The sequence below is a fragment of the Cervus elaphus genome, chromosome 14 (assembly GCF_910594005.1).
Source record: "Cervus elaphus chromosome 14, mCerEla1.1, whole genome shotgun sequence".
Lineage (NCBI taxonomy): Eukaryota > Metazoa > Chordata > Mammalia > Artiodactyla > Cervidae > Cervus > Cervus elaphus.
In genome coordinates, this window is record NC_057828.1 from 80417660 (window position 1) to 80432825 (window position 15166).

The window sequence follows — 15166 nt, forward strand, 5'->3', positions numbered from 1 at the left end:
GTAAGGCTGGTTATCGGGATGGTTTAAGGGGTTCTGGAGGAATGGGGGCAGGGGCTAAGGCTGGTTATGGGGATGGTTTAGGGGTTTCTGGGGGAGCTGATTCAGGGGCTAAGGCTGGTTATAGGGATGGTTTAGGGGGTTCTGGGGGAATGGGGGCAGGGGCTAAGGCTGGTTATGGGGATGGTTTAGGGGGTTCTGGGGGAATGGGGGCAGGGGCTAAGGCTGGTTATGGAGATGGTTTAGGGGGTTCTGGAGGAATAGGGGCAGGGGCTAAGGCTGGTTATAGGGATGGTTTAGGGGGTTCTGAGGGAATGGGGCCAGGCACTAAAGCTGGTTATCGGGATGGTTTAGGGGGTTCTGGGGGAGTTGATTCAGGGGGTAAGGCTGGTTATGGGGATGGTTTAGGGGGTTCTGAGGGAATGGGGGTAGGTGCTAAAGCTGGTTATGGGGATGGTTTAGGGGGTTCTGGGGGAATGGGGGCAGGCGCTAAGGCTGGTTATGGGGATGGTTTAGGGGGTTCTGGGGGTGTTGATTCAGGGGCTAAGGCTGGTTATGGGGATGGTTTAGGGCATTCTGGGGGAGTTGATTCAGGGGCTAAGGATGGTTATAGAGATGGTTTAGGGGGTTCTGGAGGAATGGGGGCAGGGGCTAAGGCTGGTTATAGAGATGGTTTAGGGGGTCCTGGGGGAGTTGACTCAGGCGCTAAGGCTGGTTATGGGGATGGTTTAGGGGGTTCTGGAGGAATGGGGGCAGGGGCTAGGGGAATGGAGTCAGGGGGTAAGGGAGGTTACAGGGGAGACTCAAGAGGACCTGTGGCGATGGGGCCAGAGGATGAGGTGGGCTTCAGAGACGGTTCAGGGGGATTTGGAGGAGCAGGCTCACTGGCTGGGGTGGGAAAGGATGGCAGACTCAGAGGCCAGGAAGCCCTGGGACGTGGCTCGGGATGCGGGGCAGCCTCAGAGGGGCCCTGCAGTGGCACGAGCACCAAGGATGGTCCAGAGGCGGGCAGAGGGACGGGGCTGGTGGGAGGCGCAGGTGTGGGGCTGGGCTCCAGCATAGCCGGATGGCCGGGTACCATGGATGGTGCAGCTCATGGGGCCGGCCCTGGGAGCCCAGGGATGCTGGGGGTTCCAGGAGGCCCGCCGAGGCTCTCAGATGGATGGGATTCTGAGAGTGGTTTGGGGGGCTCTGGACGCCCAGGCGCCCCTGAGGCGTGGGGGGCTGTGAGTTCTGAGGGGAAGGCAGGTATTGCAGGGCAGCAAGACGGCTCTGGGCTCCCGGGGTACCCTGGGCACAGAGGGGCTCCCAGCAGGGAGGGCGGGGCTCCCGGGGTCCCTGATGGTCGGGGGGCAGTGCAGGGCGAGACCTGGGCAGAGTCAGCTGCTCAGGAATCCAGACGTGACCAGGACTCCTGGAAATCAGGTCCAGGAGCAGCAGGCAGGGGTCCGGCATCTGTCCAGGGGGCACTGGCCCCTCAGGGTGCCGGGGCCACACAGCTGGGTGGCAAGAGGGTGGGGGCCGGACGGGGGGGCCCCTGTGGGCACAGGCCAGGGTCTGGACGGCAGCCAGTTGCCCGGAGAAAGGGGCAGATCCACATCAGGGCCCGCCGGTGGGCACGGGGAAAGACACGCGTGGGGCCCAGGTGGGGAAGACCGGGGGTCTGGCCAAGACAGCTCTGGAGCCTGGGACCAGCCCCCAGGCCCCTGGGCTTCGAGCTCCCTCCAGGGGGAAGACGCCACTCTCAGGGGGACCCAAGAAAGGCCAGAGGGCTCCTGGGGCTGGGAGGGGGCTCCAGACGGAGAGGAGGCTAGTGGGGGGCGAAGCCCAAGCTTCCTGGATGGCAAAGCTTCGGGTCTGGGAAGGAGCAGAGCTAGCGGCCCAGGGGACTCAGGTGTCCCCGGAAAGGGGACTTCTGCTGGGGGGGAGGACGGCTCCTCCCGAAAGCCCAGGGGTTCAGGACGACAGGGGGCCCGGGATGGCCTGGATGGTCCCTACGGCAGAAAAGAGCCTGGCGATGGGTCGTGGGGTCAGGGGCCTGGCGCTCCTCCGGGCACAGGACACAGGAGAGGAAGGGGCTCCCTGGATGCTGGGGATGGCAGGGCCCATGACCCAGAGGCCCTGGCGGAGTACGAGGCGGTGGATGAGGCCGGCGTGGCAGAGAGGAGGCTGGGCCCGTATAGGAGCAGGACTCAGACCTGGTCCAGGGTCGATCCTGGAGCAGCAAAGAGAGGGGGTGCGGATGAGGCCAGAGACCTGGGGCAGCCGCCTGGCAGAGAGGACACGGGGTACCCCGGGGAGCCCCCCAGCCACCTGGGCAGCAGCAGAGCTGGCAGAGACGGCGGGTCAGACGCCTACAGCCAGAGGAGGGACGCCACCCTGAGCCCCAGGTCCAGACGCAAGCCTGGCACCGGTGGCTTCTCTGAGGATGCCCGAGGTAGGTGACTCTCGGTTGTCCTGGCCCTGGAGGTGGGGGCAGGGGTCCCCTTGTACACTGGGCTGCAGGGCCACTCCCAGGCCTGCCTCTGGGCCCAGGACTTTGCTGCTGGCCCTGAGCCCCATTTCCAGGGGCCTCTGCTCCAATCAGGAGGCTACTCCTCCTCCCTGCGTGGGTGGGATGCAGGCTTCTCGGGGCTGAGAGGCCTCCCCATGTCTGTCTTGACCCCCTGTGTCCAAGGCACTGGACTTGGTGGGTCACCCAGACATCCCCTTGGGTGACCTAAGGCCCTTCATCTCCCTGGTCCCCCAGACCCCCTGTACCAGCCTGAGCCCTGCGGAGAAAACAGGGTGGTCTGGCCCTGCTGGCGGGACGTGTGGCCCCCAGGGTGCAGCGGGAAGCTGGGTGAGGCGATCCCTGGGCACCCAGCCCCCCTCCCCCCATGTCCCTCCAGGCCCCGCCGGCCACTTCTCCCAGGGCCTGGCTGACATGGAGGTGGAGCGCGGGGAGCCCGCCGTGCTCTCCTGCACCCTCACACGCGACCTGGGCCCCGGAGCCTGGTTTAAGGACGGAGTCAAGGTACTGCCCTCCCCCACCCTGCTGCCCCCACTTTACCAAGCAGCCTGCGGGGGAGGGCTGAGCGAAGCTGAGGGGCGGACAGCAGCGGCTTTGCAAGGAAGAGATTTCACTCTTCTCTGTAACAGCGCCGACTCGGCGAAGTTTACATGGCTGACAACTTGGCGTGTTTGGAAAGGACTGTCTCTGGGTGGACGTTTATTCCGCGCAGTGCTCCCCGGACAGGCCCCTGGCCCTCTCGCTGCCATCCAACCTGCCTTTCCGTCCCAGCGTCTGCTGACGTCTGTCCTTTGGGCTCTGGGCTCCCTCAGCAGCCCTCGCCCCTACTAACACCTCGATGGGGCAGGCCCAGGGCTCTGGGGCTCAGCTTTGTCCTCAGCTGGTTTCTGGGCCAATAGCGCCACCCACTTCACAGGTTGCTGGACGGTTAAGGAGACACTAAAAGGGGGGGCCTGGCTCCTGCGTTCCCTCCCACAGCTGCGTTGATAAAGGCCCTGGCCAGCTTCAGGAGGGGCTGCCTGGGGTGGGTGACCGGCCTTCTGTGGCCTTGTTCTCAGCTCAGCGCCCAGGATGGACTCGCCTTGGAGCAGGATGGGCTGGCGCACAGGCTTGTCATCACCCAGGCGGACGGGACGCGGGCCGGGAGGTACAGCTTTGCAGCCGGAGGCCAGCAGAGCGAGGCCATGCTGACCGTCCACGGTGAGGCCCGGCCCTGCCCTCCCCACAGGCGGCGCTCAGCTGGTGACGCGCTCCAGGGCTGAGTCTGGACATGTCACCGGCCTGCAGCCCGTGTCCAGTCTCACCCTCCGTCGAGAGGTTGATGCTGTTGTAACGAGCAGCCTGATCACTCCCCCTCGTCAGCATGTCCTCGGGGAGGTCCGGCCCCGGGGGGCCCTCCTCCCCTGCCCCTGACTCCCGGGCCCTGTGCTCCCCAGACCCCCGGGGGCCCTCCTCCCCCACCCTGACTCCCGGGCCCTGTGCTCCCCAGACCCCCGGGGCCCCTCCTCCCCTGCCCCTGACTCCCGGGCCCTGTGCTCCCCAGGCCCCCGGGGCCCCTCCTCCCCTGCCCCTGACTCCTGGGCCCTGTGCTCCCCAGACCCCCGGGGGCCCTCCTCCCCCACCCTGACTCCCGGGCCCTGTGCTCCCCAGACCCCCGGGGCCCCTCCTCCCCCGCCCCTGACTCCCGGGCCCTGTGCTCCCCAGGCCCCCGGGGCCCCTCCTCCCCTGCCCCTGACTCCCGGGCCCTGTGCTCCCCAGACCCCCGGGGGCCCCCTCCTCCCCCACCCTGACTCCCGGGCCCTGTGCTCCCCAGGCCCCCGGGGCCCCTCCTCCCCTGCCCCTGACTCCCGGGCCCTGTGCTCCCCAGACCCCCGGGGGCCCTCCTCCCCCACCCTGACTCCCAGGCCCTGTGCTCCCCAGACCCCCGGGGCCCCTCCTCCCCCACCCTGACTCCCGGGCCCTGTGCTCCCCAGGCCCCTGGAGCCCCTCCTCCCCTGCCCCTGACTCCCGGGCCCCGTGCTCCCCAGACCCCCGGGGCCCCTCCTCCCCCGCCCCTGACTCCCGGGCCCTGTGCTCCCCAGATCCCCCAGTCATCGCTCCGGATGTCTCCGCGAAGCTGCGGGAGCCGCTGGTGGTCAAGGCTGGGAAGCCGGTGACCATGAAGGTCCCCTTCCAGAGCTGCCTCCCGGTCCAGGCCACCTGGAGGAAGGACGGGGAGGAGGTGGCCACTGGCAGCGGCCGCGGCGCCCAGGTGGCTGTGGGGGACGGCTTCACGCGGCTGTGCCTCCCCAGCGCCAGCAGGCAGGACCGTGGCCAGTACAGCGTCACCCTGAGGAGCCAGGGCGGCTCCACGCAGGCCGAGCTCACCCTGCAGGTCCTAGGTGCCAGCCTGCCCTCGCCCGTCCCGCCCCCATGACACTGACCCCCGTGTGCACGCTGCCCAAGACCAAGCCCACCCGAGCTGGGCGCGCCCTCCTCACGCTGATTGGAAGGAGCAGTTTAGACAAACCCGGGGCGGCTCCTCGGCTGGGGGGAGAGTGGCCGGGTGTCTCCTAGGGGTGTCGTGGTGGGGGTGGCCCCCGCCTGGAGTCACGTCAGTCAGGCTCCTGATGGTCCACATGGAGCACCAGGCAGGGAGGCTCCGCTCTGTAGCCTGTGGCCGGAGCCCCTGCAGGCGGGAGCCTCCGGTGTCACTCCCAGGGGTGGAGACCAGAGCTCCCTCAAGCTGAAGCCCGCCTAGGCCTTCCCCTGCAGGCAAGCGTGTCCACTGAGGGCGGAGTCCAGCTCCCCTGCGGCTCCTCTGACCCCCCTTCTCTTCCGGCTTCTCTCGGGGGTCCCCAGACAAGCCGCAGCCCCCGCAGGGCCCCCTGGAGGTGCAGGATGGCCACGGGGCTGGCATGAGCCTGCGTTGGCGGCCCCCTAAGGACGACGGCGGCCGGGCCCTGGAGCAGTACGTGGTGGAGCGGCGGCAGGCCGGCCGGAGCACGTGGCTGAAGGTGGGAGAGCCCCGCTCGGACAGCACCAGCTTCACGGACGCCCACACGGAGCAGGGCAAGAAGTACGCCTACCGCGTGCGGGCCGTGACCGCAGAGGGGCCCAGCGAGGCCCTGGAGTCCGAGGAGGTGCTGGTGGCACCTGAGGGTGAGAGGAAGCTGGGGCCGGGGCGGGGGCGCTGCTGGGCTCCGTGTTGTGCCGAGGCTGGGGGCCACCAGCCCGCACTGGGGGGTCTCCAGGCGCGGGAGACCAGCTTCTCTGGGACCTGGTGGCTGAATCAGCGAGCAGGACACAGGGGTCTTGTCCAGCTGTGACTCTGTGGGGCAGAGTGGACGGCAGAGCCGCTCTCCAAGGCTCATTCTCCTTCTGGGGCACCTCCCAGGCGCTCGGGGCTGGCTCTTATCTCCCAGGGCACCGTGCCTCCCTATTTCCATCACTCCTGTCCCCAGAGTGTGGGCTGGCTCCCACTCTGGCCGCCCCTGAAAGGGGCTGCGTGTGGCCTCCCCCAGGGCCCACTCCTCCGCCAGGCGCCCCTGGGAGCTGGGGCCTCACCCGGCCCCGGCCAACCAGCACCTCCTCCACCCGCAGCTCGGCCCGGGCCCCCGTCCCCGCCGTCCATCCTGTCAGCCTCCAGCCAGGGTGTCACTCTGTCCTGGACGGCGCCCCGGGGCCCCGGCAGCGCCCACATCCTCGGCTACCTAATTGAGAAGCGCAAGAAAGGGAGCAACGCCTGGGTGGCCGTGAACCAGAAGCCTGTGCCCGGTGAGTGGCCCGGGGTTGGTGGGAGTGCCTGCCCCAAGCTTCCCTGCAAGGCAGAGGCAGAACCGCACAGGGCCCCTGAGACCCTGCACGGCGCCCGCCCGCTTGGAGAGGCCCGGGTCTCCCGGGCGGGGCAGCAGGGCGCGCGGAGCTGCAGGGCCAGGCTGGTCCCGTCCAGGCGTCGCCGGCCCCGTCGGGCAGGACTGATGTGGAGGGGCCTCCTACAGAGAAGAAGTGGACAGTGGGGGACCTGCGGCAGGGCTGGCAGTATGAGTTCCGGGTCACGGCCGTGGCCCCCTCTGGCCGGGGAGAGCCTGGACCCCCATCGGAGGCCGTCTTCGCCCGCGACCCCATGAGTAAGTGGGGTACCGACCCCTGGAGGGGGGCAGGGCAGGGGGCCAGGAACGAAGGTGGAGAGGCCTTGAGGGTGAGGAATAATTTAGGGAGCCATCACTGAGACAGGGCCAGCCCAGAGGTGGGGGTTGGCAGAGTCCCACCCGGAACGTCCCCGGGTCAGCCCTCTCCCTGGCTCGCTTCCTGCAAGCTCCCACTGCCCCCAGCGAGGCGGCGCCATCCCTGGGGGGTGGGGGTCACAGGGGAGCCTTACCGTCAATTTGCCATCCGCTCATCGCCTACCGGATGCTGGCATGGTCCCAGGAAGCAGGTGCAGGCTTGGGAAACTCTTGGTCTAGAGTGGCACTGTCCCAGTGCCCACAGCAGGCAGCCGGGATGCCAGGAGAGAAAGCTGCCCCGCCTTGTTTGATCCTCATTTCCCAAATTTGAGCACAAATACCTTTCCCCGAAATTCCCGCCAAAGCGTCTGCACAGCACACGGCTGCCCTGTCCACCTCCCCTGTGCTCTTACCCTCAAGGGCCCACTGCCGACAAGTCCCGGGGGTGCAGCAAGCTCCTGGCCCCCCTGGATCGGCCGGAGGCGTCCTTCCGTGTCGGCCGGACCCCGAGGGGGGTGGCCATGGGACCTGGAGAGACTCAAGGAGTCTGGGGGGCTACCCCCCGGGTGATGCCCCAGGCTTGGAGGCCAGAGCCCGGGGCCATTGTGCAGCCCGCAAAGCCCTTTATACACGTCACAGCTTTGCCATGAAAACCTTGCGGGCGGATGGGCCCCAAAGCACCAAGTATGGACCAGGCACCAAGGCGGTCTGGACCAGGAGCTTAAAGCTCGGAACAGAAAGACACAGAATTCTAGCCTTTAGGGATCCTGGGACCTAAGGACGCATCAAAGAAAACAGCGGCTTCGGGAATCACAGGAGGAGTTAGGGGAAGGGGGTCGGCAGGTTGGCGAGTGGGTGGAAAGAGTCGGGGGAAGCTTCCTAGAGGAGGAGAGCTGGGGTTGGCGGTGCAGACGCAGGAAGAACCCAGGACAGAGTCAGGGTCTGGGTGCAGGCAGGGGCTTCCGCAAAGAGCTTAAGAGAAAGGAACCCCCGGCCGCCCACCGGGGAGGGTCCACCGAGGAGCCTCCCTCAGGAGAGGTGATGCCACGCCTGACACCCCGTGCTGCCCGCCCAGGACCCCCGGGGCCAGTGAGGGATCTCCAGGTCACGGACACGTCGCATACCAGCATCACCCTGAGCTGGGCTCGGCCCGACAGCCAGGACGGGGACGAGCCGCAGGGCTACGTGGTGGAGCTGCGGGGCGCGTCCAGCCCGCAGTGGGGCCCGTGCCACGCGGGCACCATACCAGGCACCACCTACACAGCCAAGGGGCTGCGGCCCCGGGAGAGCTACCTCCTGCGGGTGACGGCCGTGAACGACGGGGGCCCCGGCCAGCCCACGGCCCTGGGCTCGGCGGTGGAAGCCATGCCCGTCTCGGGTGAGTCCCCCTCCTCCTCCAGGCCAGGCCCTTCCGGGGGCCTCTGAGCTGGTGACCAGGAACCCCCTCCCCAGTTCAGAGAAGGCTCACAGCCTGGGCGCCTAGCAGGAGCAGGGCACTGGGCTAGGGAGGCCTTTCAGAAATCCATTTTCATTACGGCTCGTGCAAGTCCTCCCAGGTCAGCATTCTCGCCAGATTTCAGATGAGGACACCAAGGTCAGGGGGTCAGGGGTGCGCTGCCCCGGGCCCGGCCGCTGGTGCTCGGCAGAGTCGGGGTGACGGACCCCAAGGCCCAGGCTCGCTGCAGAACTCTGCTGCTTCCCGAGAGGGCCGGGTGTCCCTCAGCTCCTGCCCTGCTCCCGTCAGAGCAGAGGGTCTCCAGGCCCCGTTCCTTGGAAGCTGGACTGTCTCTCCCCGGGGGCTTTCATTGCTGGAGCAGCTGGCCTCTTTGGCCAAAGCTGACACTGGGCCGTCCCAGTGGAGCCCAGGTGTCCGTGTGACTTTACGGGGGATGCACAGAGAAGAGGGCCCTGAGTCTGTGTCCAGAGCCCAGAGCCTTGTCCTGGCCCTGCCCCCGCTCCAGGGCTCTCCGGCCACTTCCTGCCTCAAGCGGGTCTCATCACAAGACACAGGAGTATTTCTGTGCTGGCCTGACCCCAAGGCTGCCCCCCACAGCTCCCCTGCAGGAATCCCCTCTAGCCCCCTCTCCAGGTCCCGCAGGGCCCTTATCCGATGTCCCACGGGGTCTCAGCATCCCTGGCCTGCCCAGCGTCCCCCTGCAGCCCTGCCCGGCCGTGACCAGGGCTGGGACCCAAGTGCAGAGGGAGCTGACAGGCCACCCCGTGTGTTCCAGTCCGCCCCAGGTTCTGCATGGACGCCAGCATGAAGGACTTGCTGACGGTCAGAGCTGGGGACACGGTCCGCGTGCCCGTCTACTTTGAGGTGAGCACACGTGTCGAGCTGCGGGGCAGCGTCAGCCCCGAGGGTCTCCTCTCTTCCCTGCTCTTTGGGGGCCTGGGCCCGAGCTGGAAGTCCGGCAGTGGGGGCCGGGTCCCGCTGCAGACAGCCGTGAGCTGAGCACTGGCTGCCGCTCCACTCCCGTCCGCCAGCCCCTCTGGTGGTGGCTCCCGGGACTGCGCCTCCAAGCCCACCCCTACTTCACCTTGGTCTGGGAAGGGGGTCCTTGCCTTCAGAAGTGTGCCGTGTGAGCGCGCGGCCCGCCTCTGACTCAGGACGACCTCCAGCGGCAGCACCTGTCTGTGGACACATGGCTGAGCGACCAGGGTGGCTAGAAGCACAGGTGGCCTGGATTCAAATTCTGACCCCAGTCCACACTAGCTGTTTGACTTTCAGCACATATCTCAACCTCTGTGTTCCCACATCCTCTGTCAAACGGGGTTAATAGGAGTAACATCTCAAAGGGTTGTTCTAAGGATTCAAGGAATCCGTACGTGGAAGCACATAAGCAGTGCTGGGCAGGTGGCAAGTACCAGGATGTATTACCTATTACCCTTGCTTTCGCTGTTGTTAAAACCACCATCATCTGTGTAGGAAGCTCACAGGTGGCAGAGCTAGATTCAAACCCCAATCTATCTCTAAATTACGTGTTCTTAACTATCAGACCACGATGATGACAGGGGTAACGATGACAAAAACGTGAAAGACGCACTGTCTGTTCTGTCTCGGGCCCTGTTCTCGGAGCTTCCCGTGTATCAGTCATTTCTCGGGTTCTCAGACAAGCCCGTGAGGTCGGTCACTGTTCGTGGCCCCAGGTGACTCACGCCCAGTGCTGAGAGAGAGGGTCCTGGCCATCAGGCAGGGTCAGGCCCCCATACTGTCCCTGCTGGACCCCTGCAGGGACCCCCGAGTCACTGGCCCTTTGGGCCTGGGCACCAGCTGGTCAGTACTCTCCTCCCACGAGTGCTCCCCATTCCCCCCTGCCCTTGCGCCCCCAGTGCCGTGAACCCAGATCCAATCATGCTTTCCTGGTCAAACCTCACAAAACGAAGCCCAGGTGTCTGCACGCGGGCAATGTGCAAGGCCCTTACCCCCTCAACCGCCCCGCCTCTGCCTCACCTGCTCATTCTCCCCAACCCCGCCATGCCCACCTGTCCACCAGCCTCTCCCGGGCCAGCTCCGCCCCAGGGCCTCTCCTCACGCCCACACCTCAGCCCAGCGCAAAGCCGTCCCTCCCACCAAGCTCCCCTCTCAGCCCCTCTCCTCCATGTCCAGGCGGCGCCCACCCCGGAGGTGACCTGGCTGAAGGACGGCTTGCCCTTGCCTAAGCGGACTGTAGCCTCGGTCAAGGATGGCCTCACCCAGCTCCTGATCCCTTCGGCCAGCCTCGATGACAGCGGCGTCTACACCGTGGTGCTGAGGAGCCCACGAGGGGAGGAGGCCACCTACAGCTTCCGCCTCAGGGTGGCAGGTGAGGCCGGCCTGCCCTGGGATGGACTCAGACGGGCCGCTCCCAGACCCTTCCTCTGCGCCCACCAGAGGGGGAGAGCAGGAGGGGCTGGGGGAGGGGGCCTCACCGTCCTCCTGCCCGGGTGCCTGGGGACAGCTGAGCAGTCTTCAGGAGGCTGTCCCTCCTCTGGGTCAGTGAGCAGACATAGTCACCGCCATCCCATCGGCCCAAGGAGCTGGGGGGAAGAACCGTCCACGGTCCTCACCTGGGATGAGGGTGGGCCCCCGGCCCGGCCCTGAGGGGTTTCTCAAACCCAGAACCAGCCACCAGCTGACAGTTGGGGGCTCTGTAACTTGGTCTTACGGAAGCCCCGCTCTGTTCCCGGATCCTGTGTCACTTACAAACAAGCCAAAGTGGATCCCGATGAGTCTCTTCGAGGCTTCCCACCCTCCAGCAGTAACTGCAGGACTGGCCCAGTTGTCTCTGGTTGCCCTGCCTGGGGAGACTGTGTCTCCAGGGCCTTGGAAGAAGACGGGGACATGGGAAGGACTTGGGAACCCAGGCAGGATTCAGGGACCAGGGTAGGACTCAGGGACTTAGGCAGGACTCAGGCCCTGGAGCAGGACATGGGGAGACGGGGCAGTTCTCAGGGACTCAGGTCAGGACTCAGAGACCTGGGCAGGCCTCAGGGACTTGGGTCAGGACTTAGGCCCTGGCAGGATATGGGAACATGGGCAGGGTATGGGAACCTGGGCACAATATGGGAACCTGGGCAGGCCTGGGGCCCCAGGCAGGATATGGGGAGACCGGGCCAGGACTCAGCGATTTGGGCAGGACTTAGGATATGGGAACCCAGGCAGGGCCCAGCAGGGGCCCCGGGCCCAGTCAGGCGCACACGAACCCCAGCCTGCCCGCTCTGTCCCCACAGCGCGCCCGCGGGCGCCAGGGCCCGTCGTCCTGCGGGAGGGCACGCTGGGCTCGGTGACCGTCGAGTGGGAGCCGTCCCCGGACGAGACGGAGGCGGGCGCCGCGCCGCTGCACTACGCCGTACTGATGCGCACCTCGGCCCACGCGCCCTGGTGTCCGGCGGCCGAGCGCCTGCACAACTGCCGCTTCACCCTGGTGGGCGTCCTCCCGGGCCACGAGTACCACTTCCGCGTGGTGGCCAAGAACGAGCTGGGCGCCAGCGAGCCGTCGGACACGCGCCAGCCCTGGGTCGTCCCGCGTCAGCCTCCGGGTGAGCTCCGGGTCCAGGGCGCCAGGGGCGGGGTTGGAGGTGGGTCCCCGCCCCTGTCCTCAGGCTCCGCCTCTGCGGGGAGAACGCGAGGGCCGGGTGCCTACGGGCTCCGGGGGCTTCTCAAGTCAGAGGCAGGCAATACGGTAGACAGAGGTCAGTGCTTCGCTGAGAACAGGCCTTTGCGGTCAGATAGATCCCAAACTTCAAAGCAGTCGCCCGAAAAATCAGGCCCTAAAATCAGAAGTACGTTTTCACGATTTTCTAAAATGGAAAAGTGTCCGAAGGTTCCACTCTCAGATGCTAGCTGTGGTCATCCGTACGTAGTTAGGTCGTGTTCAGTTTTCATTCCTTCTTTTGATTTCTTCTATGTTCCAATTTGCCCACAGTGCGTGTGTGTTAGCTTGTAGTACAGGAAAAAAAAAATCCCAAAAAAATTTTTTAAAAAGGATAAAAAAATGACTGCAGCAGCCTTGGGGTCAAGTTTGCAGGCGAGATGTCAGGGAGCCCCAGAACGCGGCCTCCACCAGGAGCTTCCCACCCACGGCTCCCCACTGCCCTTCCGGCTCTCTGACCTTCCGCTTTCCGAGGCAGACAAGGCCACCGCGAGGGGCTTGAGCTACCGGGAGCCGGACCTGAGCCAGAAGCCGCGCTTCCTGGTGGGCCTGCGTCCCCACCTGCTGCCCCTGGGCACCGAGTGCCGCATGACCTGCGCCGTGCAGGGCCAGCCGCGCCCCCACGTCTCCTGGTTCAAGAACGACCAGAGCCTGGCCAACCACCCCGCGGCGTACACCACCGACGTGATGGGCGTGTGCTCACTGGTCATCCCCAGCGTCTCCGCCACGGACGGCGGCCAGTACAAGGCGGTGGCCGAGAACACGCTGGGCCAGGCGGTCAGCACCGCCACGCTCATCGTCGTGGGTGAGGCTGCCCGGCTCGGGCTTGAGCTTACTAGGGGGGTGGGGGGGCGGTGGGGAGAGCCGGGGGGCAGCCCCAGCTGCCTTCAGGGAGCCCCCTGGAAGGGTGGGCTGGGGCCAGGCCGGCAGCTTCGCAGCTTGGCTGTCTGTGAACTCCCTGACTTACCCTCTGCCTCCGGTCCTCCTGGGGCCCTGGTTTGTCATCTGTAAGCCACGGTGGGCAAGACACAGGCGAGCAGCTCTTGGTTTGAGGGGCTGCATGCCACCCACCTAAGTGTCCCAGAACAGGCTCGCCCCTGTTTTGAATGAGAGAGAAAGCTGCGATGCGCCTTCGTGAACATGCCCAGAGACGGATGGGTAGTGCCCCCAGGCCACACAGCTCTCTCCTCAACAGTCTCCTTTTCAGTGAGGCAAATAATGTGTGTTAATAAGAAAACATTTCTCCCCCCATAGCATCCTATATTTTGAAAAGCAAGAAGGAAAAGTAGCTCCTAACATTCCGATTTATTCAGAATTGACTTTTGTGCAGCGATTACCCTTTCAACCCTGGGGAGGAACATTTCGAAGTGCCTGGCTCATGTGCACACTAGTGTCTGGGGACTCTAGGGGCCGGGGAAGAAGAACCTGGCCCAAACTCAGAGAGCATCTGGTGGCTGCGGCCCCGGAGCAGAGCTCCTGGGCCTGGCCCCCGCGGGGCTGTGTTGGCCTCGGGACAAGCCGGGCAGCCTGGTCCTCTGTCTTGCAGAACCCAGGGATGAGCCCCGCCACACCCTGGAATGGCCCTGCCCAGCCCCTCAGTTGCTGGAAGACCGCGGATCCCTGAAGCTGCACTCCTCACGCCACTCCGGCCTGGGGAGCCCGTCCAAGGGGGTGGAGGATGCTGGCCATGCCCAGAGCCTCAGGGGGAGGCAAGCGAGGGGGAAGCTCCTCCAGGGGGGCGTGGAGGCTTCGGAGAAGACAAAGAGGAAGCGGGCATTCAGACTCCCGGCCTTGAGCTGAGTCACTGGACAGCGTGGCTGCGAGGCTCCGGCTTGGGAGATCAGAAGGCAGGGATCTGTCTGCAGGATGGAGCCTGGGTCCTCCATACCCTGGGCTGGGCTGTTAGAGGGAGGGCGGGAAGAGCTGAGTCTGTGTGCCCACGGTGAGGGGAAAGCGAGGGGTCAGAGAACCTGGGCGGGGCGGGGGCTGGAGGGCATGTGTGTGTTTGTGTGTGTGTGTGGATGCGTGCATGGTAGGGGGAGATGCTTTCTGTATGCTGTTTCTTCATTAAAACGCTGGCTAACACAGGCAGACCATCTACAAATGAATTTGGGGTCTGCATGCTGGGGAGAGACTGACTTCCCTTGCGGAGTCTCTGTGCCAGGATTTGGGGTGGGAGCGGGGGCGGGGGGAGGGGGTGATGGGTGGGGGGATGACGGGTTTCTGGCTGGAGGGGAGAGCTGGGTTGGAGCTGGGCTCTTCTGCAGTCAGTCCCCAGGGCGTGAAAGGGAGCCTGTCCTGAGGGCCTGCGTGGTGCAGAGAACTCGCTGAGCCCCAGCCGTGTCTTCTGCCCGCCGCTGTCTGACCAAATCCTGTGCAAATCCTGGGGATCCTAGTTCCCCAGTCAGGGAGGGGATTCGGGCCTCTTGGCAGTGAGAGCGAGGGTCCTGACCACTGGACAGCCAGGGAACTCCCTAATAAATGAAACAACCTTTTTAAAAAATAGAGCAAAGAGCTTTAAAAAAAATTTTTTTTAAGCTTCGAATAACTTAGAAGAAAACAATGAAGGGTAGGAACCATCTTTCAACAGGAAGATCAAATTTGAAGACTGTCTTTTTGAAACGGTTAATAATACTGACAAACTTCTGTTATGATTATTCAAGTGAAACAAGCGATAGCAAAAATAAACATTAGGAATGAAGAAGAGAGCATATCACAGATTCAACAGAGACAAAAGCTACTATTTAACACGGCGTTTAGACATTTAAAAATTTCAACAGAATGTGTGAATTCCTAGATAAAACCATTGACCAAAACAGACTCAAGGAGAGACAGAAAGCCTGAGTAGTCCTATACCATTGAAGAAATTCATTTGGTTGCTAAGCATTTTCCCACAAAGAAAAGAGCCCAGAAGTCTAATAGGTAGAAATGTTTCAGGAACATTTGCAATCTTAACAATCTTCCCCAGAGACTAGAAAAAGAAGGGGTTTTTTCACCTTATTAAATAAGATTAGTCTAATCTGATGCCAGAACCACAAGGACAGTTGTTGTTGTTCAGTTGCTAAATCACATCCAACTCTTACCCATGGACTATAGCCCGCCAGGCTCCTTTGTTCATGGGATTTCCCAGGCAAGAATATTGGAGTGTGTTGCCATTTCCTTCTCCAGGGGATCTTCTCAACCTAGGGATCAAACCCAACTCTCCTGTGTCTCCTGCATTGGTAGGCAGATTCTTTACCACTGAGCCCCCAGGGAAGCCCATCATTTAGAATAGCAACAAGTAGAATACCTAGGAATAGATCTAATAAAATATGCAC

The 15166-nt window shown here is 64.2% G+C and overlaps 1 protein-coding gene across 1 annotated transcript in view; it reads left to right on the top strand.

Annotated features, from left to right (window-relative positions):
• Positions 1–13940, top strand: part of IGFN1 (immunoglobulin like and fibronectin type III domain containing 1) — a 30011-nt gene extending 16071 nt beyond the window's left edge. Inside the window, 13 exon segments of the mRNA XM_043923892.1 lie at positions 2327–2434; positions 2889–3013; positions 3568–3709; positions 4591–4890; positions 5351–5650; positions 6092–6265; positions 6490–6618; positions 7790–8092; positions 8946–9034; positions 10325–10520; positions 11428–11736; positions 12328–12654; positions 13396–13940. Of these exon segments, the coding sequence (XP_043779827.1) occupies positions 2327–2434; positions 2889–3013; positions 3568–3709; positions 4591–4890; positions 5351–5650; positions 6092–6265; positions 6490–6618; positions 7790–8092; positions 8946–9034; positions 10325–10520; positions 11428–11736; positions 12328–12654; positions 13396–13649 (2756 nt within the window). The 3' untranslated portion in view covers positions 13650–13940.
• The last annotated feature ends 1226 nt before the right edge of the window (positions 13941–15166 follow it).